At 43.9% G+C, this 18,679-nt stretch overlaps 1 protein-coding gene across 1 annotated transcript in view; it reads right to left on the reverse strand.

Moving 5' to 3' along the window:
- Positions 1-18,679, reverse strand: part of VAT1L (vesicle amine transport 1 like) — a 56,170-nt gene that overhangs the window by 18,519 nt on the left and 18,972 nt on the right. Inside the window, exons 3-4 of the mRNA XM_069738847.1 lie at positions 4,803-5,018; positions 2,256-2,398 (exon numbers count right to left, since the gene is read on the reverse strand). Coding sequence (XP_069594948.1) covers positions 2,256-2,398; positions 4,803-5,018 — 359 coding nt within the window. The remainder of the gene's footprint in view (positions 1-2,255; positions 2,399-4,802; positions 5,019-18,679) is intronic.

Raw genomic sequence — 18,679 nt, forward strand, 5'->3', positions numbered from 1 at the left:
TAAAGCCTATTTGTATAAACCATGAGCAAAACAAAAAAAAATCCCCCCCCCCCCCCCCGAGTACTGAAACTAGGCCTTGTGTGGCCGGCATCCCCCTCTCAAGAATGATTGACAGCTTCTTCAGGAAAAGTCAATAACGGGGATCTGACATTGGAGTTTGCTCATGAAACTCAATGATAGAAGTGAAGTCTTTGATTAGGTTTGGGCAAACTCCCATATGAGACGTATTATCATATTATTAATTATCCATTCCTTATGTAGAGCTGACAACAGATCTGCACATCACATCAGTTCCCATCCTCCATAGAGCGCACAATATTATTTCTCGATCTCTCATTCATGCACTGGAGTCAATAGTACAAAGATCGATCAGTATGTTTTTAGGAGGAATTCATAGTACATACAAACCCACGCACTAGCTGTCCTAATCAGATGGATCTAAGAACCAGGGAAATAGCTATAGTGAGTGCACCCAGTCCCTGGCATCTAGGGTTTCCCAAAAAATCTATTTGGCCCATATGAGAAAACCAATATCATTAAAGGCTTGATAAAATTGCATAATGTTAGAGTTGGAAGGGACCTCCAGGGTCATTGTGTCCAACCCCCTGCTCAATGCAGGATTCACTAACCCATCTCAGACAGATGTCTGTCCAGCCTCTGTTTGAAGACTTCCATTGAAGGAGAACTCACCATAGTTATGACAGTCATGGACCCTGTTGGACATTTTGCATTGGAGCCTGCAACCTTTAACTAACACCATTACTAGGACCTCATAGCTGTAATACCAGTGCTAACCACTGAGCCACCGTGTTCTGATTCAGATCATTAGTCTCAGAACGCCATCGATCCGCCAACCCAGAATGCGGATGTACCATAGATTTGCCAACTCTCCCTGAAAAATGGGAAATCTTTTGAGTCCCAAAGGGTAAAGCTGAGGTTCCTTCACAGTGCCCAAATGCACACTCAGAAGGAGGGAAAGAGGTATGGAAGGGGTGTGACTGAGAAAAGGAGCATAGTGATATGGAAACATTTCCAACCTCTTTCTTTCCGGAACGTCATTCAAGAAGTTGGCAGGTATGGTATATCATCCCCAATAGATTTATATGCACCCCATTTCTAATTTGAGTAGTCGGAGGAATATTTTTTTTTGTCACTGGTATTGTTTTGCTCACTTTAGTGTATCACCATACAATGGCTAATGAAGGATTTATAAAAAAAAATTGTTATGAAGACGACCTGTTTCCTACAAGGGCATAACATACGGTAGATGTCATAATGGCAAGTCCTTCTACTAAGGACCTTTCCCCTCTATGACCCATAGTGGAGAAAAGCCAACAAAGAGTTACTCGTCTAGAGTCTCTCATATGGATCCGACCCTACTATGTTTTCCATGCTTCGCATTTGGGGGCATAAAAAGGAAGCTCAGGGGGCATTATTGCTTTCTGTGGGGCACTGAATGGGCATCATTAATCTTTCCAAGAACTTGGGGAATAAGGGGTCATTAAGGCAGCATTACTATTTAAGGACAATATTAAATGTTGATTGGTTACTTTAGGGTTATTTTTATTTCATAGGGGGAGCTCAAGGTATTGTAACTTTAACTGGGGCACACAGGGGACATTATTACTTTTTAGGGTGCACAAAGACGTCAGGGTGCACAATTCCTGTGTTGTGTGATTACTTCTAGGGCGCACACAGGGCAAAAATAATAACGATACCCAAATTATTTTCTGAGGGAAACTTTTAGCATCTATGGTGGCACAGCTATGCATTATTACTATGTAGGGCATTAAGAGGCGCGGCTCCGTGTTATCGTGCAAGGCAGCCATAATAGGGACAAATTGGACAGCAGCGGGCAAAGAATTGGGGTAGCTGCAAAATGGGGAACCTGTGTAAGTTTGGAACAGGTGAGGATGGGTTTTTGGAAATGTGAGACGTGAAATGTGTCAGTGGGGCAAATCTGCAGATACCAAGTGGTGGCTGGAAGACGTCGTCATGGTGGTCTGGGCCGGATTGAAAAGACGAGAAAAGAGAATGACTCAGAATAGGAGAATTACCAGAATGTGATTATGATTTGCAGATAGGAACCTTAAAAAATTATTTCTGTTTGAGTAAAATAAATAGGGACTGTCCCTATAAAAAGTGCCCATATGGGACTGACTATCTATATCCTTTAAAGTGTGGTGGTGGCGATATCATGACTGGAGTGTGCACACTGTGCCCGGCTTAAGATTCTCATGGAAACAACAACTTACTTTTTGACTTCTTGTACGTAATCTGCATTCCTGTCGAAGAGGTGATTTAGAGAGTTTTTAATAGCCTCGTGCTTGAAGGCAGAGGCAGTCCCGAACACTGTGACGTTGGGAACAGTTGAGCAGAGTTGAGCCACCGCTTGTCCCTGAAAATATCACATAATACATTGAATTAAGGAAATATCTTGTACACACCTGAAACCGACCAGTGTTAACCAGCCATCAGTTTTTCTGTGGGGCGCTCCAATAAATACTACTGTTTAGGGTGCATATCACGTCATCCAAACACGACGACGTTGGCCACAAAAAAAGTCTCATAAATATGCTTAAAAGGTAACTATCACGTCATAGAAATGTTCATACATTATACAGGCTGCTGGTCGGTGGGTGTCCCGGTCTTGAGACTCCCACCGAACGGTCAAAATCCTCAATGGTTTGAAATCCTCAAAAGCTGCACACAAAGAGCGGTGTACTGGCTAGACAGTAAGTGTATGGGTCCTTTCAGCACTCTCATGACAGAAAAGTGCACAGATCCATAAATTTACGACAAAGTCCATACATCGTTGTCAGGCAGGAGCGGTGTTTTGACAGTTCAGTGGGAGTCTCAAGACTGGGACTTCCTCTGATAAGCAGAAAAAAAGCAGCCCCCGTAACATCACAAAAAATTGTATTACATGATAGTTACCTTTTAGAATAAATGTCTAATCGATTTCAACCATGTCTCCAGAAGAGACAAAAAGCATCAGAATTTCTAGAGACGAAAAAATAGCAAGAATTAAGATGATATACAAAGGCCTCAAGTTCACAGAGCCACGCAGAATCCCTATATATCTCGTATATCCTGTACATGGTGCATCTGTGAAAGGCACATGAAGCATGTTCAATGGAAAAACCTCCGCGAACCTTCAGAAAAAAAATCGTCTACACGGCAAGGTAGAGCATGGGCACACGCCAATAGGTGCCACATTACAAATCCGTACAACACGGATCTATTGTGTGATCTTATAATGGAAAACACTTGTTTAACCTGTTAATTGCAGAACAAATCATTAAAAATGAATGTATAAGAGTAACGTACAATGACGCTCGGCCACCAGCAAAATATGATTTTCACTTCTGCTTGTTTAAACAGCTCAATAATCCCCGACATGCTGAATCACTGTTCTCCACATTATCACCCACAAGAAATAACCTCGTAAATCTTATTACGTGTTTGATGGAATGAGAAGAATGAGGATATTAAGATCAGACATTTCTCTCAGACTCGGCTCATGGTAATTGCATTTTTACAATAATATCTAATGCTTTCGTTTCCTTTCCGAATATAGAACAAGGCCTGAGCTGTAGTTGATGGAAGTCATTTCTGATGATTGCCTTGTTATTGCATGCTTTATACTGGCACGGATATGAAGATTAGAGATGTTTGATTTACGATATTAAAGAGGTTGTCCACTACTTGGACAACTTCTTCTCATACCCCTCGCTTGGCCCTGATAACATAATAAAGCTTATACTCGCCTCCCGTGCCGGTGCCGTTCCCCGCGGTGTCAGCACTAGTTCTCGCCGGGGCTATACGACACGTGACGCCGGCGTCCAATCAGCTTTGGCGTCACTGTCCCCGCCTTCGGAGCAGGAAGAGGAAGTCAAGGATCAGCTGCAGCCCGGACTTCTTCTTAATGTTAAAAACGTCCTAAGGAGGAGACAGTGACGCCAGCGCTGATTGGACGCTGGCGTCACGTGTCACAACACCGCACGAGAGCCTCTGGGAGAGCAAGTGCCGATATCGGCGGAACGATGCCGGCATGGGAGGGGAGTATAGGCTTTATTATGTTATCGGGGCCAAACATTTCAATCAGGAAGGGGTTGTCCTTGTATTGTACAACCTCTATAAAGGGGTATTCTTTTTAACGAAGGAGTTTAGAGAACTGCACTTTCTGCCATCACCTGCTGTGGTTTTACAACTTTCACAGTTTTCATATATGTAATGCCATAATCATCCATGCTATACACCTGTCTTGGCTCCAGTGCCGGGTTCTGATCCCTTCTCCTAAGGCGGCTGCCCTTTCCTGTGCTCCACGTACGGTTTCACAAGTTGAACTCAAGTGATGTCCTCACCCAAGACTTTTTAGGACTGACTCATACACTCGTGCGTCTGAGTAGAAATTCATCAGAAGCCCAGGAGAAGTTGACGGGCTGTCAATCAGGCTAGCTTACTTGAGATTGACCAGCGAGAAGGAGGGACACTTGGGAGCTGATACATAGTATAGGCGGGTATAAATTCAGCTGCTGCAGTGAGGAAGGACCCTGAGAACGTGATAACCAGTCTAGGTGGGTGGAGACTCAACGCCATGTAGAAGGGACATTTAGGAGCTGTCAATCAAGCTGGGTGATTTGAGATTCACCAGCAGAGAGGAGGGACACTGAAGAACTGTCAATCAGTCTACGTGGGTCAGGATTCAGCAGCAGAGAACGACACGAGGAGCTGTCAATAGGGCTTGATGAGTGGAAATTGAGGTGTATCAAGTCAATGGACATTCAGTTTTAACTTACCACCCCACCACCTGCGGAGTGCACGAGCACTGACATCCCTTCTCTGAGATTAGCTACTTCAAAAAGCATCATGTAGGCTGTGACAAAATTCATTGGGAAAGCCGTCGCTTCTGAGAAACTCATATCATCGGGGATCTTGTAGACGAACTCTGCAGGGGTGCAGGTCACCTCCGCCCAGGCATTGTAATTGACGAAGGCCATCACTCTGTCGCCTATCTGCAATGCAACAACATAAGGCTGGATGAAGAATACATGGAAAAGACTAACCGATAAGCAGCACTTGCAGCTCTTTAAAGGTTAAAAACTCCCAGCATGCTCTGCCTTCGAAATGTAGGAGTGGTATTCTCTGAACTGCCTTACAGGTTTATTCCCATCTTCATGAATGGATATTGTTGGATAGTGCTTGTAAATACAAACAATTTTGCAATTTACTGCTTGTTAACATTTTCAGCCTTTCTAGAGATATTAACATTTTTATTTTGTTTACAGCTCATTGCCTTGGAGAACGACCACCGCTGCTAGACAACAGAATGTGTGCAGTGCTTACAAGTTCTTTTCTTTTCTAGCGGGCTTGTAAGCACAGTACTGAAGCTGGCCAGAAATGTTGGAGCGCGCCGTTACCTCCTAGTCCTAGACAGCTTCACCGCAATACTTACAAACTTGACAGCAGCGGTGGTCGGTCTCCAAGGCAACGAGCTGCAAACAAATAAAAACGGTTAATATCTCTAGAATGATTGCAAATTTTAAAAATCAGTAAATGGCAAAATTGTTTGTATTTATAAGCTCTATCCGATAACATCCGATGACAAACATAAAAAAAAAACATTTCAGACTGTCTGCAAGAATACAGGACACAAATGATGACAAATACATCCCTGCTACATCTGTGCTTCCATGTTTGGAAGACCGGCAGGAAAAGAGAAGGAGGACGTCAGCAAGACGGATGAATACAATTACGGAGACCGTGAACCTGCGCTATCTGTATCATGTACCCGCAGAATAATAATGGCCAACCTATTCTCCTTCGGGCCACGACTCTGCCGGTGAAGGGATAGACATTATTAATAATGACCATGCAATTATCTAATGCTATTTGTTTTCTGGTTTTATGTTAATTAATCCTAATCATTCTAGAATGAAAAGTTTTGCAACTTTTTAAAATAGTTTCCAAATTCCTGCTAGCTGTCAGTGAATGGGAACATTTAGATTTAACATCAACTCCCGTTCATGGTTTGTGTCTGGTATTGCTGTTCAGCAGCAGCTGCAATACCACACACAACCTGTGGATAACTGTGGCGCTGTTTTTGTCACAAAGCAAAACGCACATGAATGTAAACATATTAATTCCATACACAAAGTACATAACCAGAGGGGGCTTTCCACAACAAAATTACTAAATGGAACCCACATTTTCAGAACTGGCGGGGGTCCCAACAGTTGGAGCTCCTCCAATCATACATTTATTACCGATCCGAGATAAGCATTGATTGGAAAAAATCACTTTAACAGACAAAGACCATGGACATAAAAAAATAGACCCTTTCTACTAGTCTCAAACAACCCATTGAGACGGAGCAGTTCACATGGTTCATGCTGCCTAAAGCTCGGGCGTCATAAATAAAAGACCAGCTCGTGAAATTACAAACATCTACATTTTACAATGCAAAGATGCCTTGTTTCACAGAAAAACATAGTTTGAAGGAACTGAATCAGATTGAGGTGACTACGCCAGGAGAAGGTCCTTACAGGCTTCTCCCTTCCCACTCAGCTAAGCAAGTCTCACCCTATGTGAATAAAGGGAGAGGGAGACTCGTCAGTCTAGGTGGTTGAGCAGGTGGGGACAATGCAACTAGTATGACTAGTCCAAGCGGCAGGTTCCTACATGGTTCTCAATGGTCTTCAGCTAAACAAATCTCTTTCTATGTATGTCTATTGAGAGACCTGTTGGACGAACTGAGCCAGCGGGGACTATGCAACTAGAATGACTAGTCCAAGAGGCAGGTTTCCTACATGGTTCTCAATGGCCTTCAGCTAAACAAATCTCTTTCTATGTATGTCTATTGAGAGACCGGTTGGACGAACTGAGCAGGCGGGGACTATGCAACTAGAATGACTAGTCCAAGAGGCAGGTTCCTACATGGTTCTCAATGGCCTTCAGCTAAACAAATCTCTTTCTATCTATGTCTACTGAGAGACCTGTTGGACGAACTGAGCAGGTGGGGACTATGCAACTAGAATGACTAGTCAAAGAGGCAGTTCTTTGCAGACTTCTCCCCACCTGTTCAGATAGACAAGCCTTTCCCTATGTGTGTCTAAGTAGAGACCTATTGGATTAGCTGAGCAGGTGGGGTTGATGCAGCTAGGATGACTAGCCAAAGAGACAGGTCCCTGCAGGTTTCTCCCCGCCCTTTTGGCTAGGCGAGTCTCCGAATATGAGGGTATAGGGGGAGAGCTGTCAGTCTGACTTAGCGGGCGTGGACAATGCAACTAGGATGACTAGTCCATGAAGCAGGTCCCTGATGGGATCTCCCCACCCATTCACCAAGACAAGTCTTTCCCCATGTGGATACATAGAGAGAGCTATCAGCCTGGCTGAGCAGACGGGGATGATGCAACTAGGATGACTAGTCATCTTGCCCCAGGCCCCGACACTTCTTACTTTCCTCTTTTTTACTCTCAAACGACTCCGGACTATGACTCCTTTCTCTGTAGGATCTTACTTGGTCGTCTCTGCCACAGGACACCCACTGCACACAGCCATGCTCCTCAATCAGACCTAAGGTCTGCTACTGCTGCAAGTTCATTCCTATCTCACGTTCTACCCAAAAACTCTCCACTGTGCTCACACTAAGCTCCTCCTACCTGGGCTAGTCACACCTGCTAACTCCATCTCTCCTTGTAGGCTACCTAGTGCTGTGCAGAACACAACTCTATCACTAACAATATAGATTATTAAACATTCAAATATCATAATGCATTAGACAATATTCTTGTCTCCACCTCCTTACACATTCAGCTAGACAAGTCTTTCCTTATGTGGGGATAGGGAGAGAACTGTCAGTCTGGCAGAACGGGCATGGACAATGCAACTAGGATGACTAGCCCAAGAGGCAGGTCGCTGCAGGCTTCTCCCCACCCATTCAGCTAGACAAGTCTCTCTCTATGTGGTTATAGGGAGAGAGCTATCAGTCTGGCTGAGCAGGCGGGGACAATGCTACTAGGAAGACCAGTCCAAGAGGCAGATCCCTGCAAGCTTCTCCCCATTTTTGGGGGCTAGACAAGTTTCTTCCAATGTGTATCTAGGTGTGTATCTGGGGGGAGATCTTTCAGTCTAGTTGAGTGGGCAAGGATGATGCCACTAGGATGACCAGTCCAAGAGGCAGGTTCCTGCAGGCTTCTCCCCACCTTTTCGACTAGGCAGGTATCTTCCTATGTGTATCTAGGGAGAGATCTGTCAGACTAGCTGAGTGGGTGAGGATGATGCCACTAGATTTACCAGTACAAGAGGCAGGTCCCTGCAGGCTTCTCCCCACCTTTTCGACTAGGCAGGTATCTTCCTATGTGTAGCTAGGGAGAAATCTTTCAGTCTAGCTGAGTGGATGGGGATGATGGCACAAGGATGACCAGTCCAATAGGCAGGTCCCTGCAGGTTTCTCCCCACCTTTTTGGCCAAGTCTCTCCTCATGTGTATCTAGGAAGAGATCTGTCAGTCTAGCTGAGTGGACTAGAAGTCTGGAGGGACCTGTCTCTTGGACTAGTCATCCTAGTTACATCATCCTCGCCTGCTCACTCAGACTGACAGATCTTTCCCTATCTTTATACAGGGAGAGACCTGCCGGTCTAGGTGAGTGGGAATGGAGAAGCCAGCGGGGATCTCCATCTAGTCACCTAGTCGTCCATGCTTTCGCCTTTTTAGAATGGAACATAAGTTTGTAACGAGGGAAGCGACCTCTGATTCCTGCTGACCTTGGTTCGGACAGCATGAAATCTGTTATGTTTGCTAATGACAGGTGTTATGAAGGCAATCCAGAAACACAGTGTGCTTAGCGATCAGAGCGCACACAGTGATCTGACAAATACCCAAAAATACAAGAACGAGCTCTGAGACGTGGAAACTCTGTAGACTGCACACCTGATCCTATCCTAAACACAACTAAAAGCGGCTGTGGATTGCGCCTAACAACTACCTAGGCAACTCGGCACAGCCTAAGAAACTAGCTAGCCTGAAGATAGAAAAATAGGCCTGACTTGCCCCCAGAGAAATTCCCCAAAGGAAAAGACAGCCCCCCACATATAATGACTGTGAGTAAGATGAAAAGACAAAACGTAGGGATGAAATAGATTCAGCAAAGTGGGGCCCGATATTCTAGGACAGAGAGAGGACAGTAAAGCGAACTTTGCAGTCTACAAAAAACCCTAAAGCAAAACCACGCAAAGGGGGCAAAAAAAAAACCACCGTGCCGAACTAACGGCACGGCGGTACACCCTTTGCGTCTCAGAGCTTCCAGCAAAACAAAAGACAAGCTGGACAGAAAAAAAGCAACAAAAAAGCAAAAAGCACTTAGCTATACAGAGCAGCAGGTCACAGGAACAATCAGGAGAAGCTCAGATCCAACACTGAAACATTGACAAGGAGCAAGGATAGCAGCATCAGGCGGAGTTAAGTAATGAAGCAGTTAACGAGCTCACCAGAACACCTGAGGGAGGAAGCTCAGAAGCTGCAGTACCACTTGTGACCACAGGAGTGAATTCAGCCACAGAATTCACAACAGTACCCCCCCCTTGAGGAGGGGTCACCGAACCCTCACCAGAGCCCCCAGGCCGACCAGGATGAGCCGCATGAAAGGCACGAACAAGATCGGAAGCATGAACATCAGAGGCAAAAACCCAGGAATTATCTTCCTGAGCATAACCCTTCCATTTAACCAGATACTGGAGTTTCCGTCTAGAAACACGAGAATCCAAAATCTTCTCCACAATATACTCCAATTCCCCCTCCACCAAAACCGGGGCAGGAGGCTCAACAGATGGAACCATAGGTGCCACGTATCTCCGCAACAACGACCTATGGAATACATTATGTATGGAAAAGGAGTCTGGGAGGGTCAAACGAAAAGACACAGGATTGAGAACCTCAGAAATCCTATACGGACCAATAAAACGAGGTTTAAATTTAGGAGAGGAAACCTTCATAGGAATATGACGAGAAGATAACCAAACCAGATCCCCAACACGAAGTCGGGGACCCACACGGCGTCTGCGATTAGCGAAAAGTTGAGCTTTCTCCTGGGACAAGATCAAATTGTCCACTACCTGAGTCCAGATCTGCTGCAACCTATCCACCACAGAATCCACACCAGGACAGTCCGAAGACTCAACCTGTCCTGAAGAGAAACGAGGATGGAACCCAGAATTGCAAAAAAATGGAGAAACCAAGGTAGCCGAGCTGGCCCGATTATTAAGGGCGAACTCAGCCAACGGCAAAAAGGACACCCAATCATCCTGGTCTGCAGAAACAAAACATCTCAGATATGTTTCCAAGGTCTGATTGGTTCGTTCGGTCTGGCCATTAGTCTGAGGATGGAAAGCCGAGGAAAAGGATAGGTCAATGCCCATCCTACCACAAAAGGCTCGCCAAAACCTTGAAACAAACTGGGAACCTCTGTCAGAAACAATATTCTCAGGAATGCCATGCAACCGAACCACATGCTGAAAGAACAAAGGTACCAAATCAGAGGAGGAAGGCAATTTAGCCAAGGGCATCAGATGGACCATTTTAGAAAAGCGATCACAGACCACCCAAATGACTGACATCTTTTGAGAAACGGGAAGGTCAGAAATGAAATCCATCGAAATATGTGTCCAAGGCCTCTTTGGGACCGGCAAGGGCAAAAGCAACCCACTGGCACGAGAACAGCAGGGCTTAGCCCTAGCACAAATCCCACAGGACTGCACAAAAGTACGTACATCCCGTGACAGAGATGGCCACCAGAAGGATCTAGCCACTAACTCTCTGGTACCAAAGATTCCAGGATGACCAGCCAACACCGAACAATGAAGTTCAGAGATAAGTTTATTAGTCCACCTATCAGGGATGAACAGTTTCTCTGCTGGACAACGATCAGGTTTATTCGCCTGAAATTTTTGCAGCACCCGCCGCAAATCAGGGGAGATGGCAGACACAATGACTCCTTCCTTGAGGATACCCGCTGGCTCAGATAAACCCGGAGAGTCGGGCACAAAACTCCTAGACAGAGCATCCGCCTTCACATTTTTAGAGCCCGGAAGGTACAAAATCACAAAGTCGAAGCGGGCAAAAAATAACGACCAACGGGCCTGTCTAGGATTCAAGCGCTTGGCAGACTCGAGATAAGTCAAGTTCTTATGATCAGTCAATACCACCACGCGATGCTTAGCTCCTTCAAGCCAATGACGCCACTCCTCGAATGCCCACTTCATGGCCAGCAACTCTCGATTGCCCACATCATAATTACGCTCAGCGGGCGAAAACTTCCTGGAAAAGAAAGCACATGGTTTCATCACTGAGCAATCAGAACCTCTCTGTGACAAAACCGCCCCTGCTCCAATCTCAGAAGCATCAACCTCGACCTGGAACGGAAGAGAAACATCTGGCTGACACAACACAGGGGCAGAACAAAAACGACGCTTCAACTCCTGAAAAGCTTCCACAGCAGCAGAAGACCAATTAACCAAATCAGCACCCTTCTTGGTCAAATCGGTCAATGGTTTGGCAATGCTAGAAAAATTACAGATGAAGCGACGATAAAAATTAGCAAAGCCCAGGAACTTTTGCAGACTTTTCAGAGATGTCGGCTGAATCCAATCCTGGATGGCTTGGACCTTAACTGGATCCATCTCGATAGTAGAAGGGGTAAAGATGAACCCCAAAAATGAAACTTTCTGCACACCGAAGAGACACTTTGATCCCTTCACAAACAAAGAGTTAGCACGCAGGACCTGAAAAACCATTCTGACCTGCTTCACATGAGACTCCCAATCATCTGAGAAGATCAAAATGTCATCCAAGTAAACAATCAGGAATTTATCCAGATACTCACGGAAGATGTCATGCATAAAAGACTGAAACACAGATGGAGCATTAGCAAGTCCGAACGGCATCACTAGATACTCAAAATGACCCTCGGGCGTATTGAATGCAGTTTTCCATTCATCTCCTTGCCTGATTCTCACCAGATTATACGCACCACGAAGATCTATCTTAGTGAACCAACTAGCCCCCTTAATCCGAGCAAACAAGTCAGATAACAATGGCAAGGGATACTGAAATTTAACAGTGATCTTATTAAGAAGGCGGTAATCAATACACGGTCTCAGCGAACCATCCTTCTTGGCTACAAAGAAGAACCCTGCTCCCAGTGGTGATGACGATGGGCGAATATGTCCCTTCTCCAGGGATTCCTTCACATAACTGCGCATAGCGGCGTGTTCGGGCACGGATAAATTAAATAATCGACCTTTAGGGAATTTACTACCAGGAATCAAATTGATAGCACAATCACAATCTCTATGCGGAGGTAGAGCATCGGACTTGGGCTCTTCAAATACATCCTGATAATCAGACAAGAACTCTGGGACCTCAGAAGGGGTGGATGACGAAATCGACAAAAATGGAACATCACCATGTACCCCCTGACAACCCCAGCTGGATACCGACATGGAATTCCAATCCAATACTGGATTATGGGTTTGTAGCCATGGCAACCCCAACACGACCACATCATGCAGATTATGCAACACCAGAAAGCGAATAACTTCCTGATGTGCAGGAGCCATGCACATGGTCAGCTGGGCCCAGTATTGAGGTTTATTCTTGGCCAAAGGTGTAGCATCAATTCCTCTCAATGGAATAGGACACCGCAAAGGCTCCAAGAAAAACCCACAACGTTTAGCATAATCCAAATCCATCAGATTCAGGGCAGCGCCCGAATCCACAAACGCCATGACAGAAAACGACGACAAAGAGCATATCAAGGTAATGGACAGAAGGAATTTGGACTGTACAGTACCAATGACGGCAGACCTAGCGGACCGCTTAGTGCGCTTAGGACAATCAGAAATAGCATGAGTGGAATCACCACAGTAGAAACACAGACCATTCAGACGTCTGTATTCCTGCCGTTCAACTCTAGTCATAGTCCTATCGCACTGCATAGGCTCAGGTTTAACCTCAGGCAGTACCGCCAAATGGTGCACAGATTTACGCTCGCGCAAGCGTCGACCGATCTGAATGGCCAAAGACAAAGACTCATTCAAACCAGCAGGCATAGGAAATCCCACCATGACATCCTTAAGAGCCTCAGAGAGACCCTTTCTGAACAAAGCTGCCAGCGCAGATTCATTCCACTGAGTGAGTACTGACCATTTCCTAAATTTCTGACAATATACTTCTATATCATCCTGACCCTGGCACAAAGCCAGAAAATTTTTCTCAGCCTGATCCACTGAATTAGGCTCATCGTACAGCAATCCGAGCGCCAGGAAAAACGCATCGACACTACTCAATGCAGGGTCTCCTGGCGCAAGAGAAAATGCCCAGTCTTGAGGGTCGCCGCGCAAAAAAGAAATAATAATCAAAACCTGTTGAATAGGATTACCAGAAGAATGAGGTTTCAAGGCCAGAAATAGCTTACAATTATTTTAGAAACTTAGAAACTTAGTTCTATCTCCAAAAAACAAATCAGGAATAGGAATTCTTGGTTCTAACATAGATTTCTGATCAATAGTATCTTGAATTTTTTGTACATTTATAACGAGATTATCCATTGAAGAGCACAGACCCTGAATATCCATGTCCACACCTGTGTCCAGAATCACCCAAATGTCTAGGGGAAAAAAAAAAAAGTGAACACAGAGCAGAAAAAAAAAAAAATGATGTCAGAACTTTTTCTTTCCCTCTATTGAGAATCATTAGTTAGGCTTCTTGTACTGTTATGTTTGCTAATGACAGGTGTTATGAAGGCAATCCAGAAACACAGTGTGCTTAGCGATCAGAGCGCACACAGTGATCTGACAAATACCCAAAAATACAAGAACGAGCTCTGAGACGTGGAAACTCTGTAGACTGCACACCTGATCCTATCCTAAACACAACTAAAAGCGGCTGTGGATTGCGCCTAACAACTACCTAGGCAACTCGGCACAGCCTAAGAAACTAGCTAGCCTGAAGATAGAAAAATAGGCCTGACTTGCCCCAGAGAAATTCCCCAAAGGAAAAGGCAGCCCCCCACATGTAATGACTGTGAGTAAGATGAAAAGACAAAACGTAGGGATGAAATAGATTCAGCAAAGTGGGGCCCGATATTCTAGGACAGAGCGAGGACAGTAAAGCGAACTTTGCAGTCTACAAAAAACCCTAAAGCAAAACCACGCAAAGGGGGCAAAAAAAACCCACCGTGCAAGAACTAACGGCACGGCGGTACACCCTTTGCGTCTCAGAGCTTCCAGCAAAACAAAAGACAAGCTGGACAGAAAAAAGCAACAAAAAAGCAAAAAGCACTTAGCTATACAGAGCAGCAGGTCACAGGAACAATCAGGAGAAGCTCAGATCCAACACTGAAACATTGACAAGGAGCAAGGATAGCAGCATCAGGCGGAGTTAAGTAATGAAGCAGTTAACGAGCTCACCAGAACACCTGAGGGAGGAAGCTCAGAAGCTGCAGTACCACTTGTGACCACAGGAGTGAATTCAGCCACAGAATTCACAACAGAAATCTATGACAGGTTCCTTTTAAGCTTTATTTAGATAAAAGTAGAGGATTCCCTTGAAAAGAACGTTCGCATTACAATCCCGTTGGCTTCAAAAGAAGCAGATTCAGCACAATAGGTGCCAACTTCTGTAATTCCAGCCTATCTGGGTAAAACATAAGCACAATCCACACAACAGTACCAGACATGTGCTTGGATTTCATGTTTACAATTGGATGTATTTCCTTCTTGAATGGTAGAATTATACCAGAGATGTGCGGATTCAGCGTTCATAAGCTCCCGAGAAGGGAGCTGCATTCATACTGCCTCTCTCCTGAGACGTGGTGAATGCATTTTGCAGTCACTGAGCCATTACTAGGTCCTTACTGTTTTCCTACAGGGATAGCTATAAATACACAGAGTATCTGCAGCGCTTTTATGTAACTCTGTACAGTAATTTTAGTTAAGCTGCCTTGTGCCACAATTGTTCGATAGCACAATGCCCTAAAGTCCCTAACGGTGTAGCATAGCCGGGGTTGTCATTTGTGACCTCTACATGTTTTATCACACACTATGTTTTATCCGTGAGGTTTCGCATTACTTTTGCTATTCAATAAGGGTCACTTGTCATAAATACGTAATTTGTTACATAATGTAAATGCCGCTCTTCTCTTGAATCCAGCATTGTCTTTCTTTTGTTCCTGCGCCTTTCCGTTCCAGAGATATGGCCTCTTCTTCTCTGTATATAAATTTGGTCTTTTTTAGCCAACAGGGCGTAGTCCTCAAAAGTAGAGTTGAGAAACACACCCACTTGGCTAAAAAGACTAGAATTATAGAGCAGAAAGAGATTGTCATATCTCTGGAACGGAAAGGCATAGAAACGAAAGAAAGACAACGCCGGATTCAGAAGAACAGCGGCATTTACATCTGATTAAATTTTTTTACATTTTTATAATAAATGACACATCTTCTTTAAGAAGAGTCAGAGGACTTCATTGTTTATCTGATACAAATTTCTAAAATTATGACGTCTGCAATACCCTGGTGCATTAGAGCCCTTTAACTATACATTTGATACAATGAAAATGTCTGAGCTAAAAGCCTAATGGGACCCTATATTATTCTAACAAAATATTAGGTATTTAACCCCATAACGACATGCACCCTACATGTACGGCACAAGTTAGAAGCGGGTGTCAGGCTTCAAAAGAGACCGTGATTTCTGCTATATATGTATATAACACATGCAATCAGACGTTCGCAGCTTCAAGTTCCCTAAGGGAACTAACAAGTACAGAAAAAAAATGTTTTAAAAGTGTGAAAAAAAATCGACCAAACCTAAAAGTTCAAATCACCGTCCTCTTCCCTATTAAAAATAAAAGATAATTAAAAAATACCCATGTTTGGTATCACCACGTTCTGAAAAGTCCAATCTATCAAAATATAAAAATAATTAACCCAATCTGTAAACACCGTAAATAAAAAAAAAAAAAATTCAAGAATGCCAAAATGTCTATGTGGGTAGAAAAATAAAAGAGTTATGGCTCTGGGAATAAAACGCAAAAACAGAAATTGGCCTCGTCGTGAAAGGTGTAAAATGGTATTTCCAATTATCTTGGTAACCACAAGAGACAGACAGCAAAATTCCATTTTACTCACTTTGCCAACATGCACTGTACTTTGTGATATCCATGGGGGTCTACAGTGGGTTAAAGGGTACTGCAAAGTATAAGTGGTGGTCTAGAGTGCTGAAAGGATTAATATTATTCATGCTCCACGGTGGTCTAAAAGAGATCATATCCCTGGAGGTCTAGAGTAGAGTGGTTTAGTGATGAACACTTAATATACATAGAGATATATTAATTTATATCATTAGTCTATCATTGTTAAATATAAGGTTTCAGGCTAGATCTCAGACCACTAAATTATCAAACCCAAGAACGGATCCCAAGATTATCAGACATCAGACCACTAAATTATCAGACCACAGACCAGACCTCTAAATTGAAAGACACAGACCAGACAACGTAATTATAAGACCCCAGATCACTAAATTATCCAACCCAAGAACGGATCCCTAGATTATCAAACCTTAGAACAATAAATTGTCCAACCCCAGAACAAATCCGTAGATTACCAAACCTCAGACCACTAAATTATCCAACCCAAGAACAGATCTGTAGATTATCAAACCTCAGATCACTAAATTATCCAACCCAAGAACAGATCCATAGATTATCAAACCTCAGACCACTAAATTATCCAACCCAAGAACAGATCCATAGATTATCAAACCCAAGAACAGATCCATAAATTATCAAACCTCAGACCACTAAATTGACCAATCCAAGAACAGATCTGTAGATTACCAAACCTCAGACCACTAAATTGTTCAACCCAAGAACAGATCCGTAGATTATCAAACCTCAGAACAATAAATTGTCCAACCCCAGAACAGATCCGTAGATTACTAAACCTCAGACCACTAAATTATCCAACCCAAGAACAGATCCCCAGATTATCAAACCTCAGACCACTAAATTATCTAACCCAAGAACAGATACCTAGATTATCAAACCTCAGACCACTAAATTGTTCAACCCAAGAACAGATCCGTAGATTATCAAACCTCAGAACAATAAATTGTCCAACCCCAGAACAGATCCGTAGATTACTAAACCTCAGACCACTAAATTATCCAACCCAAGAACAGATCCCCAGATTATCAAACCTCAGACCACTAAATTATCTAACCCAAGAACAGATACCTAGATTATCAAACCTCAGACCACTAAATTGACCAATCCAAGAACAGATCAGTAGATTACCAAACCTCAGACCACTAAATTGTTCAACCCAAGAACAGATCCGTAGATTATCAAACCTCAGACCACTAAATTGACCAACCCAAGAACAGATCAGTAGATTATCAAACCTCAGACCACTAAATTGTTCAACCCAAGAACAGATCTGTAGATTATCAAACCTCAGATCACTAAATTATCCAACCCAAGAATAGATCCGTAGATTATAAAACCTCAGACCACTAAATTATCCAACCCAAGAACAGATCCCAAGATTATCAAACCTCAGACCTATAATGCTGTAGATAAGCCCCCGATCCGACCTGCAAGTGAAGAAAGATAAGTTTTATTATACTCATCCGGGGGGGAGAAGGGGGGGCGGTCCGGTCCGATGGGTGTCGCAGGTCCGGGTCTGGCGCCTCCAATCTTCTTGCGACGTCGCCCTCCTGCTTCTTCATCGCTCCCCGACATCGTGCTCCTGCACAGGTGTACTTCTCTGTAAAGTACTGCAGTGCGCAGGCGCTGGGACAGTTCAGAGAGACCCAGCACTTGCTCACTGCAGAAATTTACTCTGCCCCCAACAGGGCAGATAAGTACGCCTGCGCAGGAGCACGATGTTGGCGAGCGATGAAGAAGCAGGAGGGCGGAATCGCAAGAAGATGGGAGGCTCCAGACACGGACCAAACCTGGTGACAGGTTCGCTTTTTTTGGAATAACCATCATTGTCATTTTTTTCATAAATCAATAGTACACATGAAAAAAAAAGCTATAGAATACATCTAATCAGAGGAATCTGCTTCTTTTTCCTCCTGGACTGATCTTTGAGAATTTTGAGACTGAATAGTCAGTCCAGGAGGAGAAAGAAGCAGATTACCTCTAATAAGATATATATTTTTTTAAATTTTCACATGTGCTATTGACTTATGGAAAAAAAAAATATTAAAATGACGACTACTCTGTAATATAAAATCATTTTAATTTTTTTATGAACTAATCTGCCATACATGAGAGGCCTGAGTGCCGCCCGGCCAGGTGGGTATACGAGCGTCTCATTTGTTTTGATTGATGCCCCTTTACATGGGCAGCGGAGGCTCCATTGTACTACGGATTAGGGTATTGTGTTCGGAGCTGTTGAAATGATCATTAAGCTCCTTCCTCTTGTTTTCCCTGCAGTGAAAAGGTCAAATATGGCTCTTGGTCACGTTTTTAATTACCGCCCCACAGTGAAGGCCGGCTATTCGTTTTACCAAGCACAGTTTCCATGGAGAGGGCAGATCTGTCATATCGCAGCAACAAGTAAAACTTGTGCCCCGTGACTTCAATTAGAAGTGAAAAAGACAGGATTTT

This window comes from Ranitomeya imitator, chromosome 9 (assembly GCF_032444005.1).
Source record: "Ranitomeya imitator isolate aRanImi1 chromosome 9, aRanImi1.pri, whole genome shotgun sequence".
In the NCBI taxonomy this organism is placed as follows: domain Eukaryota; kingdom Metazoa; phylum Chordata; class Amphibia; order Anura; family Dendrobatidae; genus Ranitomeya; species Ranitomeya imitator.